An 18,234-nucleotide genomic window follows, 5' to 3' on the forward strand; every position below is an offset into this window, starting at 1 on the left:
CGTTCAAAAACGTCTCCAGTCACCCTACAAAATAATTGTTCGGATGTACTGGTCAACTTCTTTGTAAAAACATCTACTCCGCACTACATAATCTCCAGCCTTCCAAAGCATATTTTGGGAGGCCTTAACTTTGTAGGCTTGTTCATTTGCAATATTTACTTATGTAATGCAACCCCCCTCCAAAAAATGGACTTGCTCTACAAATTCATAATAGAAAATCCAATTTTATTAAAATATAGCAAATAATGATATATAGTTATTTCAATGAAGGACTGGGGGGAGAGTCCAGGTTAAATGGCCTTTTACGGTGTGTTGCAGTAACTGTGACTAAATTATTTGGATATTGATTATTTGATTATAAAATTGTGGAAGCCTTAAATCAGGGCTGTCCAATCCTGATCCTCGGGGGCCACAGTCCTGCATGTTTTAGATGTTTCCCTCTTCCAACACACCTGATTCAAATGATCAGGATCGTTATCAGGCTTCTGCAGAGCTTGATGATGAGCTGATCATTTGAATCAGGTGTGCTGGAAGAGGGAAACATCAAAAACATGCAGGATTGTGGCCATTGAGGACCAGGATTGTGGCCATTGAGGACCAGGATTGAACACCCCTGCCTTAAATAAATCATTGTTTCCATTAACTTTGGTAAAATTGTCACAGGTAAGTATAACATTAATGCCACAATTATCCCCCACTACTTTTAACAGAAGAAGTTAAAGGAGGGGGAAAAAAAATCACAACGGACAACTTATTTGCATCCAAGTTTATTTTGAAATTCCCTACTCCCCCTGTACAAGAAAAAACAGGACTTTCCACAAAGGCAGCAGTGAACTGTCAGTGATAGTACTTTTCTAGGGAAGGAAAAAAAACTTATAATCACAGTGTGTCTTCTGTACTTCTTTTAAATATTTCTACTGCTGTCATCTTTGGCTGGGTTTTCGGCAGACAGCTTTCTGTCACACCAAATTCCTGGGAAACAAAGGTTTAAGCCAATAGAGCAGGGCTGTGGGCTTTACATTTTACAGTGCCAATGCAGGAATGTTCTGGACCGTATAACTCTTTTTCATTAACACAAAGAAAAAACAATAAAAATTGAAATAAAAATAACAAGCCGTTTGTGTTCACAACACAAACAAATATTACCGTCCGGGGAGATAGCGACAGTGTGTCGAATTTCATAAAATTGTTTAGACAAAAAATAAATCTACAAAAATGGAGCTAGGTAAATATTACACAACAGTAAACATGTTTTTCTTTTTTTCCTTTTTTAAACTTTTCTGTTGAACCTCTACACAAAACCAAAATTCTTGGTCTTAATGGCTAGCAGGAGTTTCTGTTTGAGTATCTGTTTTGAAGAGTAGAGTGGCACGTAGAGACGTGAGATGCAGGTATTGGCTGTGGGGAGGTGCTGGTCGTCTGGAGGTCGGATGGTGATGGAGGGCATTGGCTGGAAGCCCTCTTCGCTGGCTGGCAGAGAGGGGCTGGAGGTCCAGAAGTACACCTGTGGGGCAGAAAATGATGAGTCACATTAGTTACCACTATATTCATCTTCTTGTGCACTGGAGTTGAGGAGCACAAAATTACCAAGAAACAAATTTTTATTGAATACATTCTGACTCTATGGTCCCCATCACTTAGTGCCACCACAGCTGTCCCTCTGCTTGTTATTTGCTATTTGGAGAAGATTTCACTTCCACATTAAGAAAAACAAATGCCTCTTGTAAAACATTTTTATTAATAAATTAATGTGATGCAATGGCCAAACAAAACAAAGTACAACCAGTGAAAAAATAAAAATAAAGAAATGGAACTGAAGCCTTACAAAAACAAGCGACACCAGTACTGCTCTTAATTTTTTCCATTTTGAATGCAAAAGCTACAACAGGTAGACCAACCACACAACCTTCCCCCGGAGTGGGTCCTTGAAGAATTCAAACTAGACTAAAGTTTGAAATTAAAGTTTATTTTAGTATACAATCTCTAAGAACAAACAGTTTCGTTGCCCCATAAAAATGTTTCGAAGTGTGTTTCAGAATGAAAAGACAAGTGATTTTGCTCTGATTGTTTCTCAGAACCCATGACCTAGTTACCAACGGTCTGTCAATACCAAAAAAAGGAGGAAGTGTAAAGAATCTAAGCCCCGAGGATCAACAACAGCTAACAGGGCTGGGCCACATCATATCGTGCACAGTAATACCGGTGTAATGTTAGGGGATGATATGAAATTGAAATATCGCGATAAAGTTTGAGTGAAACGCACACGCGCGGTGCCGTTGTTTTCGTCTGGTCGAATGCACATGGAGCGAGAAGCATGGTGACGACCGAGGAGGAAGGCGAATGCAGTGCATCAACCGACACAGTAAGGCTGGACCCAAATATCATTGTGGTGGTGTCCGCATAGCAATTTTGAGATCCGAATATTCGCCCACCGCTATCCTAAACTGGCATTAGCAGCCAAGTACTGCCTGCTCATCCCGCCCACTTCCACTCCGTCGGTCCGAATATTCACCCGCTGCTATACCACTACCATTTTGTCTAGCGTCAATTATATCGTCACTTATATCGTTATCACAAATTTTCTCATTTATATTGTGATAAATATTTTTGGCCATATCACCCTGCCCTAACAGCTAATCAGTTTTAGCCTTCTCAAGACAAGATCTGATAAAAATTGATGAATGGCTCCGCCTGCCCTTGTCTTGAAGAATTAGAGCCGCACGTTCTGTCAATGGCGATTTAGTAACGTCCTCATGCCGGTTGTCTATACTGAAATAGTTTGGTTTGCATTGTTTCCACAATATTAATATATATTTCCACAACATTAATCTTGAATCTGAGCGTTCATATGATGTAACTCACAGATCCAGTGATGATGCAAAGCAATGAATTCATGAAAGCCCCTGTGAGAAATGGTTTAAAAAACAATTATGACGAGAACAGGCTTACCAGATCTTGCCTTTCAGTCATACTCATCTTCTCCACTATGGACCAAAACCAGCGTTTAAACTGGAGCAGTTTGTCTGCATTTTCCCCTGTTGGATGAACCAAAACCGTGCTCAATACTTTACAATAAACCGTACATTAGTAAATCTTTCATTATTGAGAAAGCAGAACATGAACAGATGCAGATTGAGCAAAGAAGATCCAGACAGAGCTACATACCAGATTCATCGTTGAAGGAGGTAAAGCTAATAAGCATCTGGACGTTGACTTCTCCACAGCCGTTGACCAGCAGCCTGAAGTCCTCAGCTGTTAAGTCCTCCAGGGCGTTTTTAGGAAGTACATCCAGCAAACCCTTCCTCATTGCCTTTAAAAGACATACAGAATCTTTGAAACTGACAAAACGTTAGCCTGTGTTCCAAAAAACTCATGCTTTGAGTTAAGGCTTCGCAGAACACACAGCCATTCATTCAATTCACAGCCAACAAAGAAGGAATATTAATTCTTTTCCTTACATGAAGTGGTTGCTCAGCCACCACTAGCATTCTGTGCTCTGCATACTTCCTCACATACTCGTACACGTTGAGGGGAGTTACTGGCATGTTGACCCCACCAGACAGAAGCTCCACCTACACAAGGCGGAACAAGGCATTAACATTCACTTCATGTACAAAGATATCTCAAAGACAGTTATCTTTTCAATACTCAATATTCAGCAGCTGTTAAAAGCTTTTCTGCATGTGTGCATTCTCCATCTCAAGTTCCATGTAACGCAAATAAGGGATTGTCCAAATCATCTGACTGTGTTCAGACAGAAATGTACAGCTAAAGTTTCAACTAATATTGTTTATCAGGAGTTGGAAAACCTGGAAATCTGTACATTTTGCAGTGCCATTTTCAGTCCACACAAGTTAATTCTGACATTTTTTGAAGTTTGCTGTCTAACTTTGGTGGCACAACAAGAATCCAGTCTGTTACCTGTCCAGCTCCTTCCTCTTTGCAGAGGTCAATGGCAAAGGCCAGGTCCATGGCAGCAAATACCGCATCTGCTTCACCAGCCTGTGAATGGCGGATGAGCTGCCGCAGGCTCTCATACATGACGGGGTCAAAGAACGCAAAGTCATGCCAGTTCACCTGCAGTGACAAAGATCGTGAGGACATTGAGCAATTTTATTCTGAAAAGCGCAACAATCACATAGCAGGGCCTAAACTGTAGGTGCTAACATGTTATTGAAAAAATATTTTCTCTTACCTTCCTACCAAGCAGCACCTTGATGACATGTCTGTTCAATGTGATTGGACAGAGTTCATTCTGCAGCAGACATAACCCCAGTATTCTGTACAGAAAAGACAACATATTACCTTGCAATTTCCTTAATTGTCAAATGCAGAAATTATTTTCCCTAACTTTATTCTCATGAGAGAATTTTGGTCCAATCAAATTTCTGTTTGACCCAACAAAATGCAATTATCTTTTTCAATTCATTACCTGCCAATGTTACGGAAGCAGTTGAGTCTGGCCTCCGTATTTTTGCCAGGTCGAGGGGAGTAGAAGCCTCGTTTTCCTGGCTGGTAGAAGAGAGGAGCGTTGTCGTCCCCATCATCAGGGTCGTCTAGCTCCATGTCAACTACACTGCGTGTTGAACCGTGACGTTTACGGTTTTCCTGTTGCTACAACCATACAGAAGACAGGAGGGGAGGTCTAGATTACATAATGCATTTCTAGTCTCCAAGTGGAAAAAAACATAAGCCAAACCAGCCTAGAGTTTCTGGAATACTGCTAGAACGGAGTAAGAAAATAGATAAAAACCAAGTAAAAAATAGAGTGGAAAGTGATCATTTGTTTACTTGTGCTTTCTCTGGAGCCTCAGGGAGACCCAGGTCCAAGATACTGTCAGCGCCATTTTCCCTGCAGGAAGATAAACACCAGGGTTTAGTTTGAAAAATGACAAAAAGAGAACAATATCAATCTTAAAACAATACTCTTCCTGATGCATGTAAAATAATTCACATTTGTTTTATTCATTTGAACTGGAGCACTCCATTGTCAGACACATCTGTTGCTGTGTTTATGCCTTAATGTCTATTTCTGAGATTAGATTACCTTCCGTGTGCAATGAGAAGCTCCATAGCCTCTTCTACTCTGGCTCTGAGAGAGTCCTCGCTGGCCAGCAGCAACAGCAGCTGGGCAGGAGACAGCTCAAGCAACATGCCTGTGATTTTACTGGCGAATGCCTGAGGAGACAAACACAGAATTGGTCTCAGTATGGCCAAAGCATATGTACTAAATCCAAACAAGAAAGTATACAGGGGAATTTAAACTTTAATGCAGGCCTATGAATTAATTCAGTTCAACAGACAAAGTCATATTGGTCTCATTGGAAGGTGGACTACTGATAGTAAAACACTCATTCGTAAATTGATGTGGAGTAGTGATGGTGAATCAATCAAGTCAATTTGCTTCTTCCTTGTAGAGTGTGAACGTTTAAACCCAGTCTAATAATAAAAAAAAAGGTTACCCTGTTTTTACTTTGTTAAAGCCTGTCTAAACAAAACTGGTTTTATCAGATGCTGTTGGCTAATTACCGGTTGCATTGCGTGAACTCGTGGGTAGAGTCTTTCCCCCAGAGCTTGTCTGTGTGCAGGCAGGGGATCAGGCTCATCACTGGGGTTACCTTCTGATGAAGGTCTAAAAGGCCTGGTGTCTATAGACAGCTGCCTCCTTGAATCTCTGCAACAGACAAATAAACACAGGTTATCATCAGGACCATACTGACTCCACAGACATTTTAGTCTAAATAATACGGGAAATATATGAAAGGTAGTTTACCTGTCTCGGTCTCTCCGAGATCCTGCTCGAAGTCCTCCACTTCTCCTCTCTCTTTCCCGGTCTCTGTTCCTCAAACGCTGCATTAGATCTGCACAAACACAAATTAAAGTTCACTTTTGAGTTTTCATTTTACGTTAAAAAAAATCTTTTAATATTGTAAAAATTGATTTCAACATCTCAAAAGTACCATTTAATGCAAAAATGAAATCAAGTTCCATAATGCAGTATACAGTAGTTTCTATGTATTGTCATACTTGAATTGTAATCGTGATGACACGTACTGCTGGCCTGCATGCCCTTGCTGACACTCTGAACACAGTCCAGGTTGGGCAGCTTATCATTGGAGAGGAGGGCTAGGGCGATGGCCGTGTAGAAGCTGCGGGCTACGCCGCTACCCTCGCCAGGCTCATCTTTGAAGGTGACCTTCACCCGGTGTACAGCCATGGGCGTCGTTGTGCAACGCCTGCCAAAGTGCGTATTGAGCTGACGCATTGTCTGCTGAATTAACTGGTCTCTATCGCGGTCCACCTCCAGGGCCAGGTCACGGGATTGCAGGTTTCTAAGTTTCTCCATCTCCCGTCGGAATTTGGATTCCTTTACCTCAAAACCACCCAGTTCTGTTAAGATCTGAGGATAAACAACAAAGAGTAAACAGGGTTGTTAGAAAAGCTCACACAAACATTTTCATATTAATATTGAATCAAATGATTCCTTGTAATGAAAGAGATGTTCTATACTAATATGGTTTTGGTTTTCAAGGTTGTATAGGTGAGTCTCTTTTTTAATAACACTAATATAAAACCATCACCACTGCTCCCAGTTTACAGATGATTTTACTGACAGCATTTACCTGGTGCAGGTAAGAGAAGTGAAAACAAGCTGGCATAAGGAAATGTATGGTGATGAGAGGCAAACCTCTAGAAAGCTGTGAAGAGCCACATTTTTTTCAAAGAGGTGTAGGCAAACCAAAGCAGGATTAAAACATTAGCACATGTAAACAGCATTTCAAAAGAATCAAGATACAGGGCTTGATTTAAGGTGCAGATGTCGTTTAATTTTGGCAAGGTATGTATGTATTGCTGGGTAAATGTTTACCAATATATTAAGAATAAGATTTTGACAAGATGATGTACAATATCAAATCTCATTGTCTTACTGTTGCTTTGTATTTACTGATTTTCAAAAGCTGCTACCTTGAGTGCTCAAAAACTTGCTACTTCTATGTAACTTAAATTTTAAAAAAAACGAATAAATAAAGAATTACCGATCCAGGCTCAGCTCCTACATCCTCCATGAAGACACGTCCGAAGAGCTCCAGTGACAAACGCCAGCGGCCCAGCAGCATGTCATGTGAGATCATCATCCCCATGAAACTGCAGTGAGGTCTAGACAGATGGAGATGCACACCATTTTCATGTTTTAAACTCAGCTTTTGGAATTTCAATAACATACTAATTACATAATTACATGTATAAACAACATAACAGCTCATTAAGAGAATTTTAGACTTTCTTGAGGCTAAGGATCTCAACTACAACAAATTTATTCAAACAAGCTTTCATTACATTTACATTTTCTGCCTGCAATTTCAGCTGCTACTTCTGCCGCATGAAATGAATTGGCAGGTGCATACCTGAAAGATGGGAGAGGAGGACCATCACTCTCAGTGAGGCCGATCTCAGCGAGCAGGCTGCTTTTCAGCTGGGCAGCAAGGTCATGGGGTGAAGGGCCTGGTTTGGAAGCCTCCAGCTCCTGCTCTGCTAGTGACTGGTTCTCAGTGCTCCGCTGGCCAGCTTCCATGCTCATCACATTCTTCAGGTTGGCTGAGTAAGACATCTTAGTGGGCAGGATCTGTTTCAGGGGGTTTTAAAGTTGTTCTTAGTTATGTAAACAGATGTATGCCTTACAATGATGGCAGTGTGATGATGGCAGAATGGAAATGGGACACAGAACACAGGCTAAGTTCTAATATCCACACTTAAATGATCTTGTACACAAAAGACTATCCAACATATCCATTATTTCTTGAATAGAAAAGAATGAAATAATAGATACTGGACAGTATTTACAGATTTCTATTTAAAAGTGCAGCTACTTCAACATTTCAGTGATGTTTGTTATGTATGGATATTAGAACACAGCTGCCAGCGTGTTTGTCCAGTGAAGAGGGGTGGTATACCTGAGAAGGGGAGGGTAGAGAGGAGCCCATGTTTACCTCCAGGCAGTTCCTGTCCATGCTTGCCTCAGCCAGGCCTTTGGTTGCCATGTAAGAGGAAGAGTACAAGCCCTGGGAGGGACGACCAAACAGATCCTCCTTTCTGGCATTAGGCTGTTCGAGAAGAAACAAAACTGAGCTGAAGCCTCAAAGGCCTTTAAACCATTACATGATATAATGGAAGTTAACAGTAACTACTAATATACAAGTCTAGTCAGTGACTTTGTGCTCTATCTAATGTGTTTGCTTACTTGCTGTGCTAGATCTGTTATCTATCACTTGAAGGTATCACTGGTAGGTAGCACTACTCCTTATGCGATAACTAAAAAACACAGACTCCCAGCAACAAACCCTATCCATTTCAAGGACCACTCTCCCGGTCAACATCACATCCTACTCACTGTAGACGTTTTGTTATTTATACCATCTCACCTGCTCAGGGTGAAATGACTTGTGATTGGTTGAAGTCTCTCTTCCTGGGTGTGATTTACTAAAGCCTACTAACTTAGTCAGGAGGAGGTGAAGACGTCTAGTTTCCTTCCAGAGTCTTTAAAATAAAATATTTTGAAATGTTTTAAAGGAATTTTTGCTATTGATGCCAAAAAGATACTGCCTACCCCAACTTTATAGTCAGAATGACACTAAATATATCCAAGTTAATTTTATTCCAGATTGCTTGTAACTTGAGGATAGTTGCTGCCTGACTAACTGCCTAAAGAACGACAACAATGCAGCCACTGACGACCATTTGAATTTGTGGCATTTCAGAAATTTTGAGCAGTTCCATAGTCCGATGTCAAAACATCTGAAAGAGTATTGAATTTTTATGAGACATTTTACATGCTTTGGCTAAAACTCACTTGACTTACTGAGAGTATGCTTTAATATAAAAATGAACTTGACTTGACAACCCCTGTTGTCTACACCTTCTAGACATCTGCAGCTCTATGTTGTTGGTTTTTTTGCATTTTGTTAACAACAGATTTGCACAAAGTAATGCTGCCATATTCTTCTTTTGTTAATAGTATCAAAGATAAGGTTGACTTTAAGGAATTGGCCCTGAACATGAGGGACTGTAGGTCGAAGGTCAACTTTCAGCATGAGTAGTTGCATCATGACTCTTCAAATGATCTGGACAGTGTAAATGTTAGCTGTACCTTTTGATTGTACAGAAAGGCTAATTAAAATGTGTAGTTCGTAATTACAAGTGTCAAATATGATGAGTGTTTCCACTTTAAATGACAACGTCAAGAAGCTATTCTCCATTTTCAGTAGAAAGCTATTTCCTTTGCTAGCCCTAAGGCCAAGGAGACATGCACATTACCAGCATAGTTGCTATCACTATCATCAGTGGTTTGGTGATTGCATACTTAACATGCTATTAAATGTAAGTAAGTTGTGGATGATGTGTCTTTTAACTTCTTCCATCTTCACCATCTCAGGAGGATCCTGAGAATCACATGTAAAAACAAAGAAGAAAATCTGACCTGCAGAAGATGGGGCTGGTCTGCCAGAGGAATGGCCTCAGCCAGAGGAACATCAAAGGGGTTGGGTGGGATGCAGCCCAAGAAGGTCATGGAGTCTGAGCGACGGAAAAAGGGGTGGTTCTGACCCGTCTCAGCCGGAACTGGGTCTTCGTCCTTGTCCTGCAGAGTTGAACCTGAGGTGAAAGAGAAACATAGTAACTCTTAACACAAACATCAACATGACCAAGTGAAATGACCAATATCTTTGATATTGACTATACATCAACTGTTGTTCAATATTTGTTATCTGGTTTACTTTGATTAGTGTCCTCATCATTCTCGTGTTCCGAATCCTCATTGTCCAACCCGAGTTCCAAAATCTCTCGATTCCTACAAATAAAAGGAAAAAAAAGAAAAAAAAGAGAGAAAATACCATCAGAAATAGTTGTATGTATTTTATGAGGTGTTTAATTACAAGCTATTGTTAATCAAGCATGGTTACTGTCTAGTGATGTAGTTGTCAACCAATAAACAAATACATCTTCTCCATTTACCTCTTTCTATCCATCTGTGGGGTGTCCAGGGTGGTCTGCTGGTTCATGGCTTTTATCCAATAAATAAGAGCCTGGAAAACATACGCCACATGTTTCAGCGAGCACACGTCCAGCACAGGAAGCACATCAGAATGCTCATCATTGTGGGAGCGCATCAGTGAAAGGGCGTAATTCAGGAAGTCGCCGCGTGCTGACATCATGCCTTGCCGAGCAGTCAGCAGTGTGGCTGCTCTCCTGAAACAAATGCAAAACAAGTGTGTGTGAGTGTGTGCAGCAAATGAATTTGAATTACATTACAACGACAAAGAGTTGGCTCTTCCCAATTACTGATTTTAACTGAACAGTAAAGTAAAGCACTGTGAAAAAGAAGAACTACAAACAGTATACCTGCGTCCTTCCAGAGTGCGGAGGCTGGCCTCCTCCCTAGCAGTCATGCGTTCCCTGCGGGCAGAGTGCTGAGAGGCGTGGAGTGGGTGACTAGGATGACCGGGGTCTCCAGCAGAAGACAAGGCTGAGCCGTACCGCAACTGAGCCTCAGTGGAATCCATGATGGACACCATCCAATTCCAGGTTGGAATCAGCTTCTCCTCAACATAGTTCTGGTAGACACAACAAACATTTCACGCTTTACTCACATGATTGATGGATCTAATGTTTATGAAAAACGCAATGAGAACAATTTATTTAATTAAATCACATTTAAGAAGAGATGAAACTAAATAGTATAATTTATTACTATTTAATTCTTTGTTTTTATCATTGGCCTTTTCTGAACAGTTAAATTGTGGTTATTCAGCGATTATGCCAGGAAAAACAGGAGTTCAAGCTAAACCAGATCAGTACAATCTTCCTGAGAGCTCCATGAATGTGTAGTCAAGTAGTTTCCATATCACATGGTAACGTGTAAAATGAATTGGGTGGTTAAGGTGGGCTGTACATTGAGTTGTTAAAGCAAGTAAAAGAGAACACTGATGTAGGATTGCCACTGAGATTTTCATTAGGGAATTTAATACACAGGTATTAATAACTAGTCAAGACGACTTTCTTCCCACTACTACAACTGATAATGTCTGTCTATCTATCTATCTATCTATCTATCTATCTATCTATCTATCTATCTATCTATCTATCTATCTATCTATCAGACATGTACTACTACTATGTTTATTTTTGTATATGTGTGTTTAGTGACTATTTAAAAAATCTTTTAACAGAAAAACAATGCAAATATTGCACATCTTACAGATAACAAAAAGGAAACCAGTATATTGGTGCCAGAATTCTATTCTCAATTTTATGTATTTTACCTGCAGATTGACTGCATCCTGGTAGGTGAGCTTTACAGCAGCAGGATACTGGGAGTAAACAAGATGGTTATACTTGGGGATCAGACTCATAAGGTCTGAGATCTGCCTGATGACAATGCTGTAGGCGCGGGCGAGACTGCTGGCAGATGTCAGGTAGCTGCTGGAGTTGCTGGCTTCCAGAGCTGCCGCCGCTGCAGCAGCACTAGAGCTGATGGCACTGGAGCGACGCAGGTTGGTAGGGTCAATGTATATCAGGCCCGTGGAGCTTGCTGTAAAAAAGCCCAACATCATAACAGGTTGAGTTGATAGACCACATTTCTGTGACACCAACCTGGAAACGTAACTGTAGACTTTTTCAAATAAAACTGCAGAAACAGACAAAGGAGTACTGACCAGCTGGTGTTGAGGAGCTGGAGGGGGCACTTCCAGTCGCCCTTTGGCTGGGTGTGTTTCTAACAGCCCACTGCATAGAGCGAGGAGCCTGAGCTGCACTGTTCGCATGGGAAGCGCTAGTTGTCCTTTCCAGTGGCTCATCCAAAAGGAATGTCTCCTGGTCGACATCATCGCTCTGACTGCTGCTGCTGTCAGAGTCACTGGAGTCGTTGGATTGGGAATCATCCTCTGAAAAGAAGGCAGGGACACTGCTGGCACCTTTAGAGCAGAGAAAGAAAAGGGATGTAGAAAAAAGATATAGGAGACAAGTTTAAAAATTTACATAGGTACCTTTACCTCCCTCTCTTTTGGCTTTCACATCAGATTTATCCAGGCAGGAGTGCGGGTTAGTGAATCACACCACTACAAGTCAAACAACACTTATAGGACAGTAAAAACACTGAGGCATCAAGTAAAACAACAGCTGCATTCTCTGTTGATCAACTTGTGCTGAATGATATATGGTTTAATGTTCCATTTTTAACATTAAATAAATGTCACCAGAGAGAAAGAACAGCAATGTCTCACTTGTCAGAATTCTCTATGAGGAAATTAAACAACAACATCATTAGTAGGAATTGCACATTTTAGATGACCAAGGAGAAAAAACACCACAAAACTTGGAAAAGCTACACATTGATTAGTTTGTTATTTGGGTGAGAGACTAACAAGACTACACTTGTGATGTATTTGTTAAAAATGGCAGACGCAATAACAGTGAAATGTGAGAAGGGGACGAACTGAAGGTACTTTGAGCAGGAAACTGTGTATGCACTTTGCAAATTCACTCTTGCCCTGACATCTCTATATGCATTGAAGTAAAGAGGAGCTCATACCAAAAATAGGAAATGCCAAGGACACCCTACTGCCTGTAAATGAAATACATTGGGTATTCAGCCAGGGACCATTTTGTCTGCTGTATCATTAGCTCTCCAAACATAAATCCCCACAATCCAAAATGCTGACTGTTAAGCACTAGTGACTCTGTGAGGACTGAATTAGTCTGTAACTCAAGGAAAAATATACCAAAGTGCAGCAAGACAGAAATGCAATTTCTTTTTAATAAGCAGTTGGAGCCTTAAAAAAAAAAAAAGGGAAAGAATTCAGTTAAAGAGGCGGTTGCCGTCCTTCCCCCCGCCCCAAAAAATAGAAAATATTAAAAAGGGACAGTAGTTAGAAACTGAGGACTGTTTCATAAAATACGGGGATTTAAACAGAAATCTAATATTAAATCTAAAATGACAGACTGAAAACAGCTGTTGACCAACCTGCTTCAGAGCCAGCAGTAGCTGCTGTGACGACACTCCTGCGGCCACTCGCATTGTCCTGATTGCTGTGGTTACTTTCACTGTCGCTCTCCGTTTCAGCTGCTGCCAGCAGGTCCAACTCCATGTCACTTCCTATAAGCAGTGACAAAGACAGCATGATGCCCCACTCACTGTTGACTTGCATTCATTTTTTTCCCTTCAACTATATGGCCAACTTCAGTATCAATAGTTGCCTTGAATTTCTGTAGAAAGTGGAATGTGTCTCACCATCTTCATCATGCTCATCATGCTGCCCTTCTGCTTCAGCATTTTCCTCTCCCTGTTCCTCCTGGTCATCATGATGGTCTTCCTCCCCTGCTACACCCTCTACCACTTCAACCTAAGAGACAAACACAATGTAATCAGATGCCAACAGAGAAAACTTTGAGGCAAGATAGGGCAAACCATATACCAACCTGAAAGTATACTGAAATACAAGTTGATAAAACAACTATATCCATCAAATATCACTAAGTAAAACATAGTGGGGCCACCTTTGTTAGACACTGTCACCAACAGGCACTTGCATGCAAAAAATGTTTTAAGGTCTGAATGATTTATTAGGGAGACTCCCCACCTCCTCCACATCTGCTGATACGATGTCATCCTGCTCCTCGTCTCTTCCTCTGACAGGCTGAGACTGGCTGCTGCGCCGAGGCTGGGGGTTCCTGATGATGTAAGAGGCAGCTGTTTGGCTGGAGCTGGAAAAAATAAACACATGCCAAGTGTCAAAACAAATGAATAAGACAAATTAAGCATCTTCTTTTCCTTGAATTTTATTGGGCCCAACCTAACTCTGCCCAATGGTTTGACTAGTTTCACATCAGTTCTTTGATTCAGCTGATAAACATAAGGTTTTACCCAACTTCATCAAATTGTTTGTGTGCATTTTAATTGCCCATAATTCACTGCCTTCAAAGAAATTGCCAGAAACAACAACTTTTTTTTTTCACTTCACCTGACAGGAAATTGAAGACAAAAAAAACAAAAAAAAAAAACAACCAACCTGCTGGATTGGTCAGGAGATGGTCTTGGAGGCAGCGGTTCAACAGAGAAAAGCTCCTCACTGCCCTGAACAGCATCGATGCTGGTGCTAGCCAAAGTGAAAGGAGCAGTGGGTCTTGCGATACCCATTCGCACTGGAACAATCAGTGACTCTGCCACATTACACAACTCCTCCACAGCGTAGGGCAGCAGAGCCTGGAAAACTCGTCGACATTTCCCAATCGGCTGGGGGATGAAGTTGCTGTGTGAGGGGAAAGTGTGTGGAAAACAGAAAAAGCATTTGTTTAGAAAATCATGTCAAATTTTATCAAATGTGTCGATACATTTTGCATGACTGAGCAGGTCCATGTATGTATTTATTTGGTAGACCTTTTGTCCAAAACATTGCTTCACTTGCAAAGTCTAAAACTGAACTATCTGCTAAGGGACACAAAATAAAGAAGAAAAAATCCCCAAAACCCAACGCTAGCACATAACTACAACTATGTTCCTGACTAACATACACACTATGTTAGATTAGTTAGAAAACAATTGCCAATTTTATAGATAATTTAAATCAAGGTTGCACCAACAATTTTGATTGACTCCGATTTAGCAAGGACAGCTTTATTATAAAAAAAATGCCAATTATACCAAGCATTGCAGAGTAAGATTCTACCAAGAAATTAATTTACAAATCATGTTCTTACTTTTTCTTCTTGGATGAGGCCATCTCCACGCTCAGGATGACAAACACCCGGGCGACAGAGCGCAGGAACCTCCTGGTGACATTCACTGCTTCCTCTCTGCGGCCAGGAGTGTACTTGTTCTGCAGCTCCTTTACCAGAGTACCCAGTAACGTGTCGATGAACTAATACAGGAGAAAAAAATGAACACCTGCTTAGGACCACCTTTGAAATATAAGTCAAACACTTCAAGTCGATCAAAACTGAGGAAAATGGACAAACAGGGGATATTTAGGTGGTATCATACTTTGCGTGCACACAAGAGGAAACTACCAGACTTACCGTGATGTCAGGAGCACACTTGACAATGAGGCAGTGTGTGAAACAGTCAAGGCGAATGGTGCCACTTTGCTGATTCAAGTAGACCTGCTCTTCAGGCAGGAGATGGGCAATTCTGCTGCTGGCACTAAGTCTGGGGAATAAAACAAATACACAAGGCTAAATATTGGCTGTAATTAAGAACCAATCTGTTTATCAGTCTCTGTGTAACTGTGTGTGTAAGTGTCAAGTAACCAGAACCTGTACCTACATCACTCCAATCAGTATCAATGTCAATACCAATCCTGCATGTTTGATTGGTGTATGATTACAAAACAGAAAAAAACTGTATACAAGCAGGTTTGTATATAATGTTCAAAAACTGGGACATTTTTTCTAAAAAAGGAAACACTGATGTTGATTTTTATGCAAGACATTTGTGAAGTATATAACTGAGATGAGTTATATAGGCTCCTACTGCCAATCAAATTGCAATATAGCTGTAAAACTTACGGGTCTTTGTTCTCCTGAGAACCAAACATGATCATAGACTTGAGGGCATTCCAATCCTGCAGGACCCTCTCCAGAGCCAGTTGAGCAAAGCGAGGAGGTTCCAGGTCATGGTCTGGCATATCAGAGTCTGAAAGAAAAATAAAACAGATGTTTATGGTTTTGAAAACCTGCAGTCTAGGCCACAGTCAGAGCAAAATATCATTTTAAATGAATGTACATTTTTTACAATAAAAAACTGTAAATTACCGGTCGGCACCAATGGTTTAAAAGAAAAGAGAGTAAAAGTGAACTTACCCTCTGCATTTGCAGCCTTGCGGTTCCTGTCTTCTCTGATGCGTGGTGGTCTGTACTGACAGTGCTCAACACTCTGCCTGGCAACAGTCTGCACCAAGAACAGTAATATATGCTCTCCCCTGCAGATGAAAACAAAAGTTAGACCGACACATAACCTTTATGTCCTGAGTATCTTTGATAATATAGTACGATCCTACAATCAACACAATCAAGCTGATATAGCCTGAAATGCCCCACTCTATTATAAAGACTGCTAGTCTGTGTAAATTGGATCTAATAAAGTCCAGTGCAGAGTGCATACCTGCTGTTTGGTGTGGTAACAAGGTTTGTAGTTGTGAGTAATCTGTACAGCAGATCTAGGCGAGCAGCCTTCTGGCCAGCTATCAGTGTTTTACACTTGCATTTCTCCCAACAGTCACAGTATGCTGTCGGAGATGTCCTCTTCAGCCTGGGAAGAAACGATAATACATTCATAACCATACATGTGACACAGTTTAAGAAACCAAGGATTGTAAGAAAAATTGAATAAGGCCAAACTCAAAATTAGGACTTACTTGCAATCATGTCCTTTGTGACACACCCTCGCACACTCAGTGCAGCAGCAGAGGGACTCCAGCAAGCCACACGTTCGACACTCAAAGATATCCTAAATACAAAGTCAGTGTCAAACGACATGTCAGTGTGTTAAATTCCAATTGACAGTCACACATGAAATAACCTAACAAATAAGCACTGTCTCCCAAACTACAGATATGACTTTTTAGACACATTTTTTATCAAGTGACGAGTCAAAATTTCAGTGTAATGCCACCCTCTAGGGCTGACCTGGTTAATGTGCTCAGCTCCAGTCCAAGTGAAACTGCAGGTGTCGTTGCAGCAGAGAACATATAGGGGAGAATCATCTGGGTTGGTCCCCGAGGGGCAAATCATTTCCATGAACACCGAATCTGCATCCTCCTTCTCTGCAATGCCTGGGTCACCCACTGTGTTTAAGTCATTTGAAGAATAAAAGAAAAACATAGAAACTGAGAAATGACAGTTACATGATAGTTAGCTGCTAGAAGCAGGGCAGAAAAATAGGTCAGGATTCATGTAACTCATGGACAACCTCCAATGTTCCAGCTACTACCTAACTAGCTAAATTACATCAGATTCACAAAAAGTATGCTACTTTCCCAGAATCATTCACAGAGATGATAGCTGGTTGGTCACATGACCCTATTGCAAATGTCTCCCTTTCCATGCCTCATTCCTATTTTGTCAAGTCCACAACAAAACACATGCACTGACCCGTACATAATAATGAGCCATTGACAAACCAGTTTAGAGTAAAAAGCAGAGAGCTATTTAATTTACCCTTAGCCATTTTTTGTGCAGCCTCAAGCACCGTGATAGCTGCTGGATAGGCTCTCCCACTGACAGCCAGCATGAATGGGGTCATTCCTCGGGCATCCCTGTCAAACAGTGGCAACAATATTCATGGGCACTTTAGAGAGACAGGCAAATTACCAAAGAACAGCAATTTAAATCCAAACAAAGGCAAATTATTCATGTCTATTAAGTACGGTCATGTAGTAATGAAGAATCTTACTTTGCAGAGAGCAGCTCTCGTAGGTGTGGCCTCAGAACAACACTGTCACACATCAGCTTCAGAATAAGGTGGGCATTGGCCTTCCTGTCTTTAGACTCAACCACAGAAGGCTCAGTGGATGGCCCTGCTCATGAGGAGAATGCAGTCAATTAGTCAGTAGACACCAAATATGTTTAAATAATACACACTGCAACCAGGGCCATTATTAATTAGTACCAGCATTTTGCAATATATCCACATACACCTAACTATTTAGAATTATCTTTTTCATTGAGCCATGTAGCAACACTACATACATACACTACTATCTACTTTTTCACTGTTATTTCCTAATAAAATATGATCAAGATGCTACGTACCTGGTATGGTGGAGGTGCTGGGTCCCTGGCTGGTACCAGTGGAAGCGGTGGTGAGGGAACCCACAGCTGGTGCTAGAATGAAGTCAATGTCGCCGTCTTTTGACAAAACAAAACCACAGTTTGGATTTTTACTAAAATGACGATTTTAACTCTCACTTTACGAGACAGATAAATGTCACCGTCATTCACTAAGGGAAGGAAGAAGAGTTAAATTTAATGATTATCCACAGTCTTTCCAATATAGTTGCGTAAAGAAACCGCCTCCAGACTGACAGCTATCAAAAAACAACAAGAGGCTACATTGGTGTGGGTTGGCTGCTACAAGATACCAGTGAGAAGAGGAAATCAAGGACCCCAGTTTTAAAGATTACAAAATGCCAACACACAACATGGTATATTATACTCCTCTGAGCCAGAATTGTAGGTAAACTTACA

General features: G+C 41.0%; 1 protein-coding gene across 7 annotated transcripts in view; it reads right to left on the bottom strand.

Moving 5' to 3' along the window:
- Positions 1–751: 751 nt before the first annotated feature.
- The window catches only part of ubr5 (ubiquitin protein ligase E3 component n-recognin 5), a 32,079-nt gene continuing 14,596 nt past the window's right edge, over positions 752–18,234 (bottom strand). For 2 of the 7 annotated variants that reach the window (XM_008292257.1, XM_008292249.1), the window contains exons 24-59: positions 17,800–17,895; positions 17,441–17,564; positions 17,206–17,303; positions 16,675–16,832; positions 16,404–16,495; positions 16,151–16,297; positions 15,850–15,968; positions 15,556–15,682; positions 15,067–15,196; positions 14,749–14,909; positions 14,061–14,300; positions 13,632–13,755; positions 13,283–13,394; positions 13,016–13,147; positions 12,584–12,616; positions 11,709–11,966; positions 11,316–11,584; positions 10,396–10,607; positions 10,009–10,242; positions 9,771–9,844; positions 9,476–9,648; positions 7,953–8,102; positions 7,407–7,624; positions 7,038–7,158; positions 6,028–6,400; positions 5,774–5,861; positions 5,530–5,674; positions 5,048–5,178; positions 4,792–4,852; positions 4,433–4,614; positions 4,196–4,280; positions 3,922–4,077; positions 3,459–3,572; positions 3,166–3,310; positions 2,950–3,035; positions 752–1,504 (exon numbers count right to left, since the gene is read on the bottom strand). In XM_008292257.1, the coding sequence (XP_008290479.1) occupies positions 1,292–1,504; positions 2,950–3,035; positions 3,166–3,310; positions 3,459–3,572; positions 3,922–4,077; positions 4,196–4,280; positions 4,433–4,614; positions 4,792–4,852; positions 5,048–5,178; positions 5,530–5,674; positions 5,774–5,861; positions 6,028–6,400; positions 7,038–7,158; positions 7,407–7,624; positions 7,953–8,102; positions 9,476–9,648; positions 9,771–9,844; positions 10,009–10,242; positions 10,396–10,607; positions 11,316–11,584; positions 11,709–11,966; positions 12,584–12,616; positions 13,016–13,147; positions 13,283–13,394; positions 13,632–13,755; positions 14,061–14,300; positions 14,749–14,909; positions 15,067–15,196; positions 15,556–15,682; positions 15,850–15,968; positions 16,151–16,297; positions 16,404–16,495; positions 16,675–16,832; positions 17,206–17,303; positions 17,441–17,564; positions 17,800–17,895 (5,381 nt within the window). In that variant the 3' untranslated portion in view covers positions 752–1,291. The remainder of the gene's footprint in view (positions 1,505–2,949; positions 3,036–3,165; positions 3,311–3,458; positions 3,573–3,921; positions 4,078–4,195; positions 4,281–4,432; positions 4,615–4,791; positions 4,853–5,047; positions 5,179–5,529; positions 5,675–5,773; positions 5,862–6,027; positions 6,401–7,037; positions 7,159–7,406; positions 7,625–7,952; positions 8,103–9,475; positions 9,649–9,770; positions 9,845–10,008; positions 10,243–10,395; positions 10,608–11,315; positions 11,585–11,708; positions 11,967–12,583; positions 12,617–13,015; positions 13,148–13,282; positions 13,395–13,631; positions 13,756–14,060; positions 14,301–14,748; positions 14,910–15,066; positions 15,197–15,555; positions 15,683–15,849; positions 15,969–16,150; positions 16,298–16,403; positions 16,496–16,674; positions 16,833–17,205; positions 17,304–17,440; positions 17,565–17,799; positions 17,896–18,234) is intronic. The other 5 variants (XM_008292279.1, XM_008292265.1, XM_008292298.1 and 2 more) reach the window with 5 other exon arrangements.

Source organism: Stegastes partitus, unplaced genomic scaffold (assembly GCF_000690725.1).
Source record: "Stegastes partitus isolate 25-593 unplaced genomic scaffold, Stegastes_partitus-1.0.2 Scaffold18, whole genome shotgun sequence".
Classification (NCBI taxonomy): Eukaryota; Metazoa; Chordata; class Actinopteri; family Pomacentridae; genus Stegastes; species Stegastes partitus.